An 18,123-nucleotide genomic window follows, 5' to 3' on the forward strand; every position below is an offset into this window, starting at 1 on the left:
TGTGTGTGGATACTCAGAGCCTGTGCAGCACTGTGTGTGGATACTGAGAGACTGTGCAGCACTGTGTGTGGATACTCAGAGCCTGTGCAGACAGCACTGTGTGTGGATACTGAGAGACTGTGCAGCACTGTGTGTGGATACTGAGAGCCTGCGCAGCACTGTGCGTGGATACTCAGCTTGTGCAGCACTGTGTGTGGATGCTTAGAGCCTGTGCAGCACTGTGTGTGGATACTGAGAGACTGTGCAGCACTGCGTGTGGATACTGAGGGACTGTGCAGCTCTGCGTGTGGACACTGAGAGACTGTGCAGCACTGTGTGTGGATACTGAGAGCCTGTGCAGCACTGTGTGTGGATACTGAGAGCCTGCGCAGCACTGTGTGTGGATACTCAGAGACTGCGCAGCACTGTGTGTGGATACTGAGAGACTGTGCAGCACTGCGTGTGGATACTCAGAGCCTGTGCAGCACTGCGTGTGGATACTGAGAGCCTGTGCAGACAGCACTGTGTGTGGATACTGAGAGACTGTGCAGCACTGCGTGTGGATACTGAGAGTCTGCGCAGCACTGTGTGTGGATGCTTAGAGCCTGTGCAGACAGCACTGTGTGTGGATACTCAGAGCCTATGCAGACAGCACTTTGTGTGGATACTGAGAGACTGTGCAGCACTGTGTGTGGATACTGAGAGTCTGTGCAGCACTGTGTGTGGATACTGAGAGACTGTGCAGCACTGTGTGTGGATAGTGAGAGACTGCACAGCTCTGCGTGTGGATACTGAGAAACTGTGCAGACAGGACTGTGAGTGGATACTGTAGCAATGCACAGTGAATGCAGCGGTACCACAGATTCTAGACGTTCACCAGATACTCAGATCCTATTTCTTCTTTCCTCTTTGTTGCTAAGCTACATGAGTTTCAAGTGCTATTTCACTGTACACAACATCCACTGCTACATAACCATGCTCAGTGAAGTCTCATAAATCCTCTCACTAGGGGGATTTAGAGTTGCACGGACCATCCTGGCTCCCTGTCGCAGGACAGGAGTCCATAACCAGATATATCGCAGTGATTATTATCGCGTGCAATAACGGTCGTCACCACCGTGTGGCGTACCGCCTTACTTTTAGTCTTTTTCTCTTTAATTATACCTGACGCGATAGCAAACAACCACGCTTTTGGATGCCGCGTGAAACGCTTTCCGGAAAAAAAAAACGTCACCTTTTGCTTGACCGTAAGACAGCCAGCAAGGCCTTGCAGCTTCCACGCGATTGGCAGAAACACATCACGTGATCACACGGAAGCTGTGCGACCTTGCTGCTGATTGGCTGTCTCGGCTGTCGACACCCAGTAGGTAACAGCGGTTACGTTTTTCTCCAGAAGCTTTTCACACAGCTTCTTTAGCCGTTTAGTAAAGCTTCAGGTATAATTAAAAAGCAGAAGACAAAAGAAAGGTGGGTGATACGCCACACGGTGGCGACGACCGTTACTGCACGCGATAATTATCACTGCGATATTTCGCCCAGCCCATCCATGATCTTTCATCCACCGCTAACGTGGGGACGGGGTTGGGCGGGCGGGTCGGTGTCGGTTGGGCGGGCGGGTGTCAGTTGGGCGGGTGGGTGTCGGTTGGGCCGGTGGGTGTCTGTCGGTTGGGCGGGTGGTCAGGCGTCGGTCGGGCGGGGCGCGGTACCTGGTGGAGATGCGGCTGAAGACGGCGCTGAAGTTGTTGCAGCTGAGCGAGAAGAGGACGCCGGACGCGGAGGCCCGCAGCTCGGCCGCGTGCTGGTTCCCCTCGCGGTACGTGTGGATGAAGTGGCAGATCTCCGGCAGCAGCTGCTTCACCAGCATGGTCTCGTCCAGCCGCATGCAGTCCTTGGGTTGCTGTGGGTGGAGGGGCGGGGGGGGGGGTCAGTCAGAGACCAATCGGGTTCGATCGGCTACTCGCCGCATGCCCTCCCCCCGCCGTTTAGGAAGAGGGCGGGGCTGGCGCTCTGGCCTGGAGACCAGGGGCCCGTGAACGACGACAGAAAAGAATCAGGTAAACAGTCACAAGGCACACAGGAACGCAGAGAACAAACTGAGAAGGCCGGGAACTGAAATAAGGCAAATTAAGCCATAATCCCATTCGGGTTCTGTAGTACTGTTAGCTACTGAATGCGCCGGTTATGGACTTTACAGAGGAGCGAGAACAAGGCCTGCCAGAATCACACAAGCGGTCTCCTTTGGACCTTTCACCTCAACAGAACATGAAAAAATTATACTTTTCCCAAACAAAACAGACTAATTAGGCTATGCATTGTAACGCGTTACAATGACATGCCTTACTGAGGAAGTTTAGCAATATTTTCACCCTGTACATTAAACTAAATACAATGACATTTCAGCAACACTTAAAATAAATGACGACAAGTAAATCCAACGAGTCTCAAAATCAATGATTTATTCCATTTCGTGAAATTGGTAATTCATTCTACACATGACGTGACGCTGGACAGTTTTTCCGATTGCCGCTAACGCGTTTAGCTCCTTCTAGAACGCGGGAGCTTCTAAACACGCACGGAAAACACGCGGTGCGGCTAAGCTCTGAGAGGTCTGAGCTTAGCTCACTTCCATAAAGATAACAGACCTGTGGCCGCTGCCAAAGACGTTTTTAAACAGTGTCCAAGCCAGAAAATGCATAACGTGGAGCATGATCAGGACCACAACTGCAGCGCAAGGTCCTTCCCTGCCAACGAAACTCCTCCCCCCCCCCCCCCGAACCACGTAAAACCAGACGGGGAAGCTGGTATTCTGCAGCGGAGTACCATTCAGAGCATGCCCGTTTTATCCCAGATTTGTGGAAATGGAGACGGATATCACACACAGACACCACTGTCCCGACAGAACTCGAGGCATTATTGAGGCATACGCATTTGGAGACACGTTTCTTGTCGACCCCTGAAAATGGCAGGAGTCATTGCGGACATGATCCGCTGGTGTGAAACCGCTTACAAATGAATATCATGCACTCGCACAGCACAGACAAAACCATAAACCACCAGGGTGCCAAAACTTTCAGCTAAGTTGCAGGCACTCAACAAACAAATTTCAAACAAGTTTCTATCAAACGACCCACATATTTCTACAGGTTGTCAGGATTTTTGATCAGATTGAGGTCAGAGAGCCAATATTGTTTGTTGTAACTTGGCCTCATTTTTGACATCAATACATTTAATAGCAGGCCTAGATTTTGCAATTTAACTAATGACTAAAAATGTTTTTTGTTGAGATATTATGAAATATAATTTGTTGATTGATGAAACAGGGGGCTTAAACATCAATTCATTACTTGGAACCACAGCCTTCGCCTGTAATGAACCGTTACAGAAAATAATTCCACCAAAATAACCAAGAAAAGACAAGAAAACGACAAGTTTTCGCAGACTGGCCGGTACAGAGAGCAGCTGGCGTCCATCTGAAAGCAAGCGGTAATGAAAAATCTATACAGGAAACTCCGGGCAATCCCATTGGAGGCTGTGAAAATGCAAACTCAAGACACGGAAACACCTGCAAAAGTAATCTTGTGTAGAGGGCGGGAGAGCTGCACCTCTCTCTGGGGGAGGGGGGGGGGGAGGAGGCTGCGAGTGCTTAAGCAGAGGTCTGGGCTGGGTGAGTGTGTTTTTTTTTTGGGGGTGGGGGGGGGTGGGGGGGTGGAAAGCCTCCTGACTTGCAGCCAGAGACTGTTTCAGGGGCTAAACATGAAGGAGGATGCCACCTTTTCATAAAGTACTTCCCACACATGTCCAGCACCCAAAATAAACAGCTTGCAGGACAGGATCTAATTGCATAGGTACACAAAAACGGACACACTGGGGGGGGAGAATTACAGAGATATAGGCAGGGACAGAATGCCAGACAGACAGAGACAGAAAAACAGGAAGACGGAAGATAAAAGACAGACAGACAGACAGACAGAAAGACTGTGAAGTCACTCACCCCTGCCAGGCACTTCTCCAGTGTGTCCAAGATGATGAGCTGAGAGAGATACAGGTTTTTCTCTGAGGCTTCCCCAAATATTCTCTGAAACAGAGAGACAGACAGACAGACAGGTGAAGTCTGTGCAGATCCGCAGAGAGAGAAAGAGAGAGAGAGAACGAGAGAGAAAACGAGAGGCAGAGAGAAAGGGACAGGTGAAGTCTGTGCAGGTCCGCAGAGAGAGAGAGAGAGCGAGAGACAGAGAGAGAGAAAGAGAGAGAGAGAGAGAGAGAGAGGTGAAGTCTGTGCAGGTCGGCAGAGAGAGACAGAGAGAGAGAGAGAGAGAGAGAGAGACAGAGAGAGAGAGAGAGAGAGAGAGACAGGTGAAGTCTGTGCAGGTCCACAGAGAGAGAAAGAGACATGACAGAGGGACTTGGCGATGAGGTGCCACCATTAATGTGGGCGTGGTCATGAGGTGCCACTGTCAGAAGTGACATCAGTGACATCATCAATCTGATGCCCGTACGCCAGGTAGAGCGTCGCCTGCGGGGCACGCTGCCAGCGGGGGGCTGCCGTGCCGGATTGCGCCCACACAGAGTGCCCACTTCACCGGCGTGAGGAGAGTCACTCTCTCCACTCTGCCCGCGGCAGAGCAACGGGCACTGCCCGTGTGCCCAGCCCACCGCTGCCTAAAGACGCGCTCACTCGCTAAATTATTATCAGCCAAAAATAACCGCCCAGTTGGCATAAATTTGGGCTTTTGATTGCTACACTATCAGAAGCTCGTCACACAAACAAACGTTTCCACTGGCCCTGGCTAGCCTGTGCTAACAGTGGATGGATGTGAGCGCTGAGACCCCTGCAGCAGCACTGAGACCCGTGCAGCAGCGCTGAGATTCGTGCAGCAGAGCTGAGACCCGTGCAGCAGCGCTGAGACCCGTGCAGCAGCGCTGAGACCCGTGCAGCAGCGCTGAGACCCGTGCAGCAGCGCTGAGACCCGTGCAGCAGAGCTGAGACCCGTGCAGCAGCGCTGAGACCCGTGCAGCAGCGCTGAGACCCGTGCAGCAGCGCTGAGACCCGTGCAGCAGCGCTGAGACCCGTGCAGCACTGAGACGTGCAACAGGCTGAGACCCGTGCAGCAGCTGAGTGACAGTGTATGGAGGGCACCGGTGGCTAATTTAGCGGAGTAAAGCAGGCCATTAGCATACAGCAGTGCTGCTTGACTCTGGGGCCCCCACCCCTGCCACCGCCGCTGCCACCTCCACCAGCCTGCAGCGCGCGGCGCACCCTACTGTAAATCCGCAGAAACGCGCGCTGTTCGCACGCAACGAGCCCGCAGGGCTCACGGAACCAGCTGTGCTGAGGGCGGGGAACTACGAATCCCACAACCCTCTGCTGAGCCTCAAGGGCCAGCGGGACATCCAGGAAGGAGCTGGTCGAGTCCCGTTCGATAGCCAAAAAAAAAAACGAAAAAAAAAAAACAAAACTAATATCTATCCAGCAATTTAATGTAAAACAAGACCAGGCCAAAACCTAGTAGACCAATGGCGTAACTTCATAACTCGGCCGACCAATGGTGTCACTTCATCACTCACTCAGTCACTCAGTCAGTCAGTCGCAGACATTGACGTTTTTAGGGCTGGCCCCGCTGCTGCGGTCCAGCCGAAAAACACAAAAGCAGGTGGTTGGGCCCCTGGGGGCCGCTGGTGCTCTCACCATGTTGTTCACATTCTTCAGGATGTTGGTGAGCCCGCTGATCACCAGAGAGAACTTGTACTTGGAGATGTTGATCAGACATTCCTTGTTGTGCTCTGTGCTGACTTTGGTGTGGGTGCTCTGCTGTCCAGTTTTGACCGGAAGCTGGAAATCGAAGGAGGAGAGAAACAGGGTCACTCATCGCACAGAAAGCACACAGAAAGCAACACAGTCAAAACACAGAACTGTAACAACGTGGCTTTAATGGACGAATCTGGCACGTAAAAGCCGTTTGGAGCCGATTTTAAAATGACCCCCTCCGCACGCGCTTTTCAAAGGATGTGCAAGCGAGTGCGGAGATGGAACAGCCCGACTTTTTGGGAGAGGGAACACAAATCAGAATTCCAACTTTAAGCGCTACACTTCGCGAGCTCACTCCATTTGGTAAATGGTGAATGGACTGCATTTATATAGCGCTTTTATCCAAAGCGCTTTACAATTGATGCCTCTCATTCACCCATTCACACACACACTCGCCAATGGTGAAAGGCTGCCATGCAAGGTACCAATCAGCTCGTTGGGAGAAATTAGGGGTTGGGTGTCTTGCTCAGGGACACTTCGACACGCCCAGGGCAGGGGGATCGAACCGGCAACCCTCCAACTGCCAGACAAACGCTCTTACCTACTGAGCTATGTCGCCCCCCATTTGGGATATGTCTGACATCTGTCAGACCTGCATATCTCTAGATCAGTGTTAAGCCTGAATGACTTGGTCTGTATTTTGTTGCCAAACACCACGCAGACCGAGATTCTCTTGACCCTGTGGGATCAGTACAGATGCCACTAAGAGAGCCAGAACGTTTTTTCATTTGATCTGCAACCACCAATCAGGAACACTCTTATATTCCCTGATAATTTGCCATATCACGGGTAGCAAGGATATTAATATTTCAACTTATCAGCTATCAGCTTAAATAGATTTCAGAGACACAACGAAGCAGGACTCAGTTTTCACTATAGATACACTTGTGATATTTTGGCCAAATATGCTAGCCTGGCTTTTGTTTATATGCAAACTTCTACGATAGATGCAAGCGTCTTAACATCACAAAAGGAAAGCTTACTCATAAACCTAACTTAGCCTGGATCATCAAACCACCAGATGCACTTCATGGGGGATAAAAATCATTTGCCACACCGTAACTTTTCCAGAGATCACATCCAGTTCCTGACAGTGTAAAGAGGAAAGCTCACCACCACCCTTTTACGCCTCCAAAGTATACGGATTTGAATGGGTATTTAACCTTTACGTACTCTATAGCACTTTTAGAGAGCCAGACTGCAATGCAGACTGTCATGGCCTGTGCTGGTTAGAGACTACAGGGTAAGCATATTTAATACTGTCAGTTTCCTTTTTTTTTTTTGGGAACAATTTCCCATTTTCCTACTCTTCGGAATAATCGAGCACAAAATCTACGTGACACAGGCTATAACATCTGAGATCTTCAATGAAGGCTGTTAAAACGCAGGCTACACACGGGGGCCTTAGTAAATAGGATTACGCGCACGCAGAGGACGCTGGCAGCGCACTGCTTCACTGGGCAGGGTTGTATGTGGCCAGAGACCATGACAGCTTTACGCCTGAGAGTACAGGCCGTGAGACGAAAGGAGGGAATTCTGGGAAGATGCAGTGACATGTGAAGAATGCGCGCGGCCGCCGCGCTTAGCGTGGCCTTAAGACGCAGGGGGCAACACAGCCGCACGAGCCGCTCCGATCTGAAGCCATGAAAAAAAGCAGGACCTAGGCTACGCAACCGTTTGAAAGTGCCGATCCTTCATTTTTTCCAGATTTTGGCGGATTCGGGCGACGTCCGTGGCGGCTTGCCGGGGGGACAAAAGTCCGTTTTCACACTCAAAAATACCGGAATTCCGTTCAAAACGAGCTATTACTAGGAACACTTCGAGGGCTTGTTTTTCTCAGAAGACAACCCTGCGGTAGTGTATTTTGGAGAAAGAAGACTGCCTAGAGACGACCAACAACGTGTCACCTGACAGAAATATTGAGCAACATATCAAGCCTCATTTTTTTAGCACAATTTTAAACACCCAGCAACACCAGTGGAAAAACAGCATATAGAGAAGAAACTTCACAAAGAAAACACATTAATTGATATTGCCACAAATATGCCAGCATGACAAGGTATCAAATATGGCATTTTTTAATATGGAAAAATTGCAGATTGCCACTTTAAGGGCCATAATGCTGAGCAGTCTCTTTATAAAAGCTCATTTAATTGACACTTCACTGTACTAGCACTCAGCATAGAGTTCAGTTAAGTCTGTACAGCCAACATGAGGACAAAATAAAAAACCAGAATAAATCATTGCCCAGGTGCTGCCAACAAAGAGCCAGCACAAACACAAAATCATAAATGTTTAGCCACTTGAGCCTCTCAGCTGCCAATCAAATTTTGAACACTCCAAGAGAAAGCTCAAAACTCTGGAACCAAAGAAAGTGTGAAGGGGAGGTGGGGGGGGGATCTGTAGGACTTTGACCTCAGGCTGACTTAGTCTAAGTTGTGCCCCATCTAATTTCACAAGGCAATTAACAAAAATTATAAAATGGATAGTTCTTGTCCTGGATACTGATTCGCCAACGCATCCTTCCAGTCAAGCTAAAATGGACGACACACACTGTTAAAGTCCTACCCACTCAGACCCGCCTCACCTGTCTGTACTCAGACCCGCCTCACCTGTCTGTACTCAGACTCGCCTCACCTGTCTGTACTCAGACCCGCCTCACCTGTCTGTACTCAGACCCGCCTCACCTGTCTGTACTCAGACCCGCCTCACCTGTCTGTACTCAGACCCGCCTCACCTGTCTGTACTCAGACCCGCCTCACCTGTCTGTACTCAGACCTGCCTCACTGTCGTACCAGACCCGCCCACCTGTCTGTACTCAGACCGCCTCACCTGTCTGTACTCCACTGTGACCCCTCACCTGTCTGTACTCAGACCCGCCTCACCTGTCTGTACTCAGACCCGCCTCACCTGTCTGTACTCAGACGCACCTCACCTGTCTGTACTCAGACCTGCCTCACCTGTCTGTACTCAAACCCACCTCACCTGGGACAGACCTTTCCGTTCCCTCCAGCTTCACCTGGGGTCCCAGAGAACCGCCAGAGCTCCAAGGCCAAAGCGGGACCACTCAAACGCGGGAGCTGGGACGCGGGTCGGGGGGGAGAGCGAGCGAGCTGGGTCCCCCCTGCCCGGGGTCCGCCATTACAGAGAAAGGGACGCGACAGGTCCTACCCTTACGGGACGGGGGCCCCCCCTGGTGGCCCCGGGGAGAGGGCGTGTGTGTGCCTGGCTCTGGAAATGAGAGTCCCGAGGCTGGGCGGAGTCAGGCGTGTGAACTCACAGCACCCCCGGCGCACACACAGCCCGGCTTGTTGACATCCATATTAATGCCGGGCGGGCAGACACAGGGCACTTTGTTTCACGGGCCTGGTTTTAAATTCCTCAAAGGTCACAGACCAATCTCTTCCCTTATGTGCACTCTGCCCATTGTACACGCAAAGGAGGAAGAGACGAGGAGCACCCATCCCGTACACATTACACAAGAGACAGGAGCACACATCCCATACGCATTACACAAGAGACAGGAGCACACATCCCGTACACATTACACAAGAGACAGGAGCACACATCCCATACGCGTTACACAAGAGACAGGAGCACACATCCCATACGCTTACACAAAGAGACAGGAGCACCATCCCATACGCATTACACAAGAGACAGGAGCACACATCCCATACGCATTACACAAGAGACAGGAGCCACATCCCATACGCATTACACAAGAGACAGGAGCACACATCCCATACGCATTACACAAGAGACAGGAGCACACATCCCATACGCATTACACAAGAGACAGGAGCACACATCCCATACGCGTTACACAAGAGACAGGAGCACACATCCCATACGCATTACACAAGAGACAGGAGCACACATCCCATACGCATTACACAAGAGACAGGAGCACACATCCCATACGCGTTACACAAGAGACAGGAGCACACATCCCATACACATTACACAAGAGACAGGAGCACACATCCCATACACATTACACAAGAGACAGGAGCACACATCCCATACACATTACACAAGAGACAGGAGCACACATCCCATACGCGTTACACAAGAGACAGGAGCACACATCCCATACGCGTTACACAAGAGACAGGAGCACACATCCCATACACATTACACAAGAGACAGGAGCACACATCCCATACGCATTACACAAGAGACAGGAGCACACATCCCATACGCATTACACAAGAGACAGGAGCACACATCCCATACCATTACACAAGAGACAGGAGCACACATCCCATACGCATTACACAAGAGACAGGAGCACACATCCCATACGCATTACACAAGAGACAGGAGCACACATCCCATACGCATTACACAAGAGACAGGAGCACACATCCCATACGCATTACACAAGAGACAGGAGCACACATCCCATACGCATTACACAAGAGACAGGAGCACACATCCCATACGCATTACACAAGAGACAGGAGCACACATCCCATACGCGATACACAAGGAAGAGACTTGATTCAGAGTTATACAAATGCAAAACTCTGAATCAAGTCATTTTGAAATTTGTTTTGCTCAAAAATGCAATTGCCAAAACTCAATCACAGTAGAACTGCAGCCACGGTATGCTTTGTGTGTGCTTCTTCATGTGTGGGAACTGTGAGCTAGGCCAACAGTGTCCGATTACACAAGTCCACGTCTTTTTAATTGAGGCTGCAATAAGATAAAAAAAATCCACACTCTTTTGATATAGGCTAGATCGTAGAAAGTATTGTTTAAGGACAATTGCAGGATATAGTAATAGTAATAGGCTACTTAAAGTATCAGTTTTGCAGATTCTTTCAACGTTTTAAGCGGTAGCCACGTATGTGAGGGGATAATTAATATTATTAAGGTTGAGGCAGTATAACCAACTCAAAGGTCCATCTCTGGATACCCCACCCAAAAAGCACACAGCCCTATCCTCACATACCCTGGGTCATGATACGCATGTGTATCATCTTACTGACTCGCTTACAAATTATAACTGTGACTTGCGAGAAGCTTCTGTACTGCCGCCAATGGCTTATGTTCATGAAGATGCATCACACCATTTACGTGCTTTTTCTGCAGCTACATTTAGAATACACCATTCTTTGAAAATTTGAAAACAGTTTTTTGGGGGTAAATACTATCCATGTTTTCCCCAAATGGTGGTTTCAGATTTGATTATTTTAATGATTTAAGAAAATGTACACAACACCAATAATAACATCTTTACACAGAGTATGCAGCATATTTTTATATTAAACACGATAATGTTAAGCCCGAAAAACAAACTTTTCCAAATGTTTCACTGCATAACCTACGTGTAGAGGATGATAGGGTACAATCATCATTTGGCCTCATAGGACAACAGAGAGTGGTTCCTCTAAAATAAAATCACATGCGGTTCCTATTTTGTTACTCTTAAAACAGCACAAAAATATATTCGGCTATCCGGACATATTATTTTTCAAATATCTTGACCTCCCTCCCCACAATATCACTGGGCCCAAGCAACACATCAGGTATTGTTCCAAGTGAAACCATCAGAAGCATGTCCAGTGTCTCTGCCCTTATGTCATCCAGGGGAACGTGTTCCATGAGAAGCCTGAAGTCCTGTCCAAAATGAATTTGCTACAAAATTTAGTCTGTGTGAGCGGGCTAAATTTGCTTGGTTTCACACTGTCAGTACCCCATTTATTCACACTCTTGAGTTCAGTTAGAGGCCTGTTCTATTATTGGCAGTAGACCTAGGCCTATATGTGGAAAGCTAATCTAGCCCAAAAAAATCATCCCCCCCAAAAAATAAGAAAATAACTCAAAGTCAGCCAGGTCATTCATTACATAAATCTCTATTAAGGGCAATAAATTCACTGAGGAGTTTAGTACTGAAATTAATAGGCTCCCAATGAGAGTGCAAAGTAAGAGCCCAAGCTTGATACTGTGTGAAGACCAACAGTGGAGTCCAACTGGAAACTGCAGATACGAAAGTGGAGGAGCTGGAGTTGGCATCTGAATGAGTGATGATGCTATTGATATAGAAAATCCAGCCTCGACAGATTGACCGTTTACTCATAAACAAGACCAGGTTAAAACCTAGTGTATGGCTGGACCTAACACACGTGATCCGGCCGACCAATGGTGTAACTTCATCATTCAGTCAGTCAGTCAGTCGCAGACATTCGCTTTTGTAGGGCTGGCCCCGCTGTTGCGGTCCAGCCAGAAATTAGTGGAGCTCAGCTCAGTGAGTGAAAACAGTGAAAACTTGTTGAAAAAGTGAGTTTTCAAACAGAAATATGACGAAATTGAATAAAACATGGGGTTCCTTTTAGGATGCAATGCTCACTTAGGTTGGTACCAATCAATTTCCTCTAATTATTCGCCAAGCCAAATTTACCAACACTATCACTGAAATAATAAACAACGACCCAACTATATTCCGTTTGACAAAACAAGGACACCTAAATGCATAACCTAAAATGCTAACCCAGTGGTTGCGCTAGGGAATATAAAAATCTGTGTTATACACCAATTCACTTGCATTCTGATAAAAACAACCAGTTCTGCCATAATATGCCAACTCACAATAAACGTGTGTCGGTCATAATTTTATTATGACACCGAAGCAGGAGAAAACGGCAGAATTATAGGGATTAAACAAATTACAAATAACATTTTGGCGCTCAGATCGAAACTCATTTTTGCCACACAGAGGCTAATAACATTTAAAGACCCAAGGAGCAATGTCTGTTTTAATATACTAATGTCGCGTAAGCTAGCTAGAGCATGACATTAAGCCTTTTTTTTTTCTTGAAACTAGCGATGCTACCAACGACTGTGAAAAATATTATGATCAATAAACAGCACATATGTCAGACACCAAAATACGATTGGCTGAAGGAACAGAGGTCATTATCTGGTAGGGGTTATTTGGTCTGGGTCATGACCCCTTGTAATAATGAAAAAAAAGACGTCGGGATATCTGCATACAGAATGAAGTGTATTTCTTTCTGAATGTTGCCTCTCTTTTTTGAATCTTGCATAAATGCAACTACTGTAACCCAAAACTGCACACGAGAGAAGGCTGTTGTGACTGTTTCGCAACAACGAAGCCCTTTTAAATTAAATTAAATCAAACACACTATAACAAATCTAGGAAACCTAGTATATGGCTGGACCTAACACACGTGATCCGGCCGACCAATGGTGTGACTTCATCACTCACTCAGTCACTCAGTCAGTCGGTCACAGACATTCGCGTTTGTAGGGCTGGCCCCGCTGTTGCGGTCCAGCCAGAAAGCTGGCTTCATACCCTTCGGTACTATTTAACACCAGAGACTAATGTTAGCCTAAACTGTGGCTAATTGCTTCTAAGTAACAATTCCCAATATAACAGCCAGAGCCACGTGTGTACAGGATATGCACATTTGTGTGTTAAAACAGTGATACGAGCGAAGACTCGGGAAAAGCAGAGACGTTTACATGGATCACAGGACATACATAGTGCCATGGAAGGTGATCAAACCTCCAAACACCAACACCACACATTTCCCCACATTTGGACTTCTTTCATTGTTTAGTGTGGCACGGAGTGTGGCACAGTGGGTAAGGAACTGCGCTTGTAACCGAAAGGTCGCAGGTTCGATTCCCGGCTAAGGACACTGCCGTTATACCCTTGAGCAAGGTACTTAACCTGCATTGCTTCAGTATATATCCAGCTGTATAAATGGATACAATGTAAAATGCTATGTAAAAAGTTGTGTAAGTCGCTCTGGATAAGAGCGTCTGCTAAATGCCTGTAATGTAATGTAATGTAGTTCTTGCCAGGGTCAATGACAGGCCATTATGCTAACATGAGCCTTTGTGTCTAAAGCATCTTTCGGTGGCAATTTTGAATAAGACAGAATAGCTTAATTAACCTAAACACACAACATAAAGTGACATTCTGCTTTGTTAGCTACATCATATTGACATGGAGATGGTGAAAGTGATTTTTTTTTCCTAGCTATAAAGTTAGCCATATCTGAGCCTACTTTCATGTGTGTGTAAGCAGGCTATACTTTTCGCTATGAACACCATCAACAGTTGATATTTAGAGAACAGAAATGGAAAGTTACAAGAAAGAAATAAGCTGTATGAAGCTACATTCAGATCAGGTAAATGGTGCATCTGTGCTACGACTGCTCAGTGAGTAGCCAAACAGGAAGTATTAGTAACTTTCTGAGCTCAGTGATTGGCAAAGCTGTCTGATATTTATGACACGCAGAGATGCGATTTACACTCAGTGATAGAAGTGATGCAAATTCCAGATAACATTGCAAAATCACCACAGCAAAATCAGGGGCACAGGGGTGCCAATGCAGTGGCCTGAAGGTATAAAGCATCAGGACACCAGTGGAGTTGGGGGGGGGGGGGGGGCACCTTGCACACTGACATGGCAATGGAGAAAACAGTGAGGCAGGCCAGCAACAACATGCTTTTTCCTGAACTTTGAAATGGGGCTTCACTGAAATGGTGTTCACGTCAGCCCCGCCCAATTTTTGGCACTTGCTAAAATCAAGTAGGCCTAGATATATAGATTTTGTTTGAATCATTTTCAGACAGTGTAGAACATCAGAGACGCTGATATTTTTTGGAACAGAATATTTTTTTAAATCTGCAATCAGACTAGGGTTGCTGCTCAATTTTAATTTGGTTTTACAGTTTTCAGCCGTCCGTTCATACGTCAACATACGTGCAATGTTTTTGGTGGACAAATTCAGCAACTCTGGCCTAACGTGATGTGTGCACACCCATGCACACACATGTTAAGCATGTTGACAACCGCCAATACCGTAAACAACTCTCAGGTCAAGCCAAATAATGCTGAGCCCAGAGACCAGCTTTCTCCCGCCATCAAAATCACTGTTTGAATTGATCGACCTATCGCCACCAGACCTGGCTTAAGTACACACTTCAAAGTATTTCATTCTTAAGATGAAAGGTAAATCTGACAACACTCCTGCAGATGCCAAAGAATCAACAAAACATGTAGCCTACAGCATGTTGTTCAAAACAGATGATTCTTTAAGAATTGTCAGTAACCTTCAGGAAGTGTTCTGGTGTCTAACAGGTTTAAATGCATAAAGCAATAATTTGACCCGCAACTCATCTTAGCAATGCTTAATAAAATGTAGGAAGCTTGAGTTTATGGACAGTGGCGCATTTTGGCAACCCATTTAATTCCCACATGACCTCTGAACCCTCAACTGTCCAATAGCAAGCCCACACGACTGACCGGCGTGAGTGCAGTCCACAGTGCTACTGCCGAAGCTCGGAAGCATGGCTGACTCCTGGAGCTGAGGACAGCCAGTCAGCGCCAGGGAGGGGAGAGCGTGGATTGGGTTACCCTTACAATGCGCCAGCTCTGCGCTAGCCCCAGGACGAAGGAGCTTCGCTTTCCACGCTGCTGAGCAGGCATATATCCGTCGCACGTCCCAACGCATCCTCACCATCGCACGTCCCAACGCATCCTCACTCCGTTGGGGTGGATGCAGCCACGTCCACCGCAACGGAGAAATCGGACCACCCTGGCCGGGGGAGACAAAGGGCCACGGGTCCTTCAGACCGCTTCCGGGCTTCGGAAAAACATCTCCGTCCAGCCCTCAACCGTGAAGGACGGACCGCAGGAATATCACCGGGGCGCTGGAACCCTGACCAAATAAACCGCAAGTCCCATCAGGCCTTAGTCAGGCCTAAAATCGTTCCAAAGTACTGGGTGGTGGTGCAAGTTGAGGGTGCTGACCAGATCGGGCCGTCCCAGATCTGAATTCAAAAATAAACTGAAATAATCCGCCTTAGAACAGAATACTTGCATTGATTTTCTTTCGCAACACCACAGTGGCGGCAGGGTACTGTTTCCGAACAGGTCAAAACAGACACTGTGATTTTTAACATTGAAAGGCTAGTACAAATCTCAGGTTATCACATTTTTAAGTCTAGCTATTGACCACTGTGCACTAATAGATTTGAGTACAGTGGCTTTTTTAAGTAAAGATTTGATCAACCATTCGGACATGTAAGACATGAAAACGCCCTCATAATTTCGCCGTTTGGAATATGAGATGAGAAGCGCAGGACGCACATGGAAAGGCGTCGCTACGCGCCGGATTCCAAAAGCGCGGCCAGCTAGCCAGCCCAGCTAATGCCAACGCACACAATCCTCTTTCGTCACTTTTGTGGAGTTCCAAATAGGCTTAACAATGAGAAGCGGACTTAATCTCTATTACACTTCCATCAAAGTCTAATGAGTCACTCCCGGCGTCTAAGCCACAGCACAATCGGTGCACTGTGGGTCCGTGAAAGCAGAGACTGGAGCCGACTGCAACTCCAGAAAGTGCTGAAATCCTCTTTGGGGGTCACAATGCAGGGACTGCAACACAAGCGCAAAGGCTCCTGTGCGGGACTGCTAGACATGGTAAGGAAGGAGCAAAGAGGTGGGGGGGGGGGGGAATGGCAGCAGAAGGTTGCCAGTTTGAGTCCCTTGTGCGGGGTACAGTCGCTATACCGCCGAGGAAGATATTTAACCTGCATATCGGTTTATAATCAATTGCACTGCATTTGATAAACAGAACACCATCAGCGGAAACAGCCATGTAAAATGCGAGCTATGCAAGTTGCCCTGGATAAGGGGCACACGCTAAGAAAATATATAATGCAAATAAAAATGGCTGCACCCATGACTTATCCTGAATTAATGAAACCACTAGGCCAGTGGCACAGAAAGCTGGGACGGCACACATCAAAGGGCAAGCCTGCTGGGGAGGTAACAGAGTCACCTGCGGGGACAGAGGAAAGGACATGTGTGTGTCTCTCCATTCCATCACATTATCACAGAGATCCTTACACCCACAATGCACTGCAAGCCCTCAATAAAAATGCATGGTGGCTCAACAACTAGGCACAGGGTTGTCCATCCTTTCCACTGCCCAACCAAATCTTTAGTCGTAAATTATCTATTACTCTTCAGATATGTTCAGTCTTACCCCAAGATCAATATTCTTTTCAGTAAATCCTCTATTAATCTCACAAACTTTTACATGAAGTAGAGGGTGTTTATCTGTGCGTTAGCGAGCTACAGCAGCCTGTGCTTCCTGCAGACAAGCCGTCCGCCACGCCAGACGATGCGCAGAGGACTGCTTGTTCATGGGGCCTGGTCATGTGCAGGCCGCTGCAGGCCCCCTGGGTAAACGGAGCTGGGTTTCCCCGTAGTGAGGGCTGGGGAGCAGCACTGCTGCAGCTGCAGAAGAGGGCAGGGGGGCGGGGCCAGCGTGCGTGCGTGCGTGCGGGTCACGGGACGTCCCCGGGTGGGCACGCCGTCGCCCGTGTCCAGCAGGGGGGAAGAGCCGCCCCCCTTGCCGCCGGCCGACGGCTCCGTCCGCCGCGTCTCGCGCAGCTCGGCGTCGGGCTGGGCCCGGTCGAAACGCGGCGGTTCGCCGTGTGACTCTCTCACTCGGCTCCGACCACGCCTGCACACTCAAGCCTCCGGCCCTCTGACGAGAAGACGGCGTCCACACACCTCACGGCCCGTCACATCATGAACCACGACCGAGCAATCGCCACAACCGCCGCAATCTCTCCGCTTGACTCCATCAACAAGCCATACACTTCAATATGTCAGAATAAAGAAACGGGCCAGCCACAGGGCGTACAGTTACAAATGAAAGATCACCAGGAACTGGAGGGAGAAGCAGCCATGTAGCCCATTTGAGATGTCAAGACTTTATCCCACCTTAATGACTTAAACAAGGTCAAAGTTCGGAAGATGACTAAAATCACCAGCCACCAGTACCATAACTACGCTGAGGAATGGGGAAAACATTGGACATGGAAGGCTCTAAAGGCAACATATGTTGTATACAGACTGTCCAGGGAACACATATAAGGGGGTGCAAGTTTGTTTTCCTCAAACACCCAGAATGCTGTGCCCTCTAAGGACCAGTGTCACTGATCACTACCATAGAAGCAGTGCTGAACAGCGATGAGCAGAACAAATGGAATTAGCAACCGGCCATAGTTCCAATGTAAAAGAAATGTAGAGCTGAGATGACCATAAACAGATAAGCCCCAATGCAAAGAAAAAACAGATCCTCCTCAAGCACTGATATACACATTCAACAGAACTCAAAGCTGCAGTTTCTAACATGTGATTTAAAAATGGGCCTCTTCAACCAAGTTATTCATTTCAAATGAACTTCACAGAGAAAACTTTGTCTCTCAGTAAAGTTCAACAAACGAGGATTCATGTGTTAACATTCAGACCAAAATATGAGTTAAAACCATGGAAG

General features: G+C 48.2%; 1 protein-coding gene and 1 long non-coding RNA gene across 2 annotated transcripts in view; one reads left to right on the forward strand and one right to left on the reverse strand.

The window, feature by feature from the left end:
• The window catches only part of LOC135262786 (uncharacterized), a 656,092-nt gene that overhangs the window by 580,362 nt on the left and 57,607 nt on the right, over positions 1–18,123 (forward strand). The window lies entirely within an intron of this gene.
• LOC135262521 (neurofibromin-like) overlaps positions 1–18,123 on the reverse strand; it is a 126,982-nt gene that overhangs the window by 106,937 nt on the left and 1,922 nt on the right. The window contains 3 exon segments of the mRNA XM_064349535.1: positions 1,686–1,876; positions 3,971–4,054; positions 5,666–5,809. Coding sequence (XP_064205605.1) covers positions 1,686–1,876; positions 3,971–4,054; positions 5,666–5,809 — 419 coding nt within the window.

Source organism: Anguilla rostrata, chromosome 9, assembly GCF_018555375.3.
Source record: "Anguilla rostrata isolate EN2019 chromosome 9, ASM1855537v3, whole genome shotgun sequence".
NCBI classification, from domain to species: Eukaryota; Metazoa; Chordata; class Actinopteri; order Anguilliformes; family Anguillidae; genus Anguilla; species Anguilla rostrata.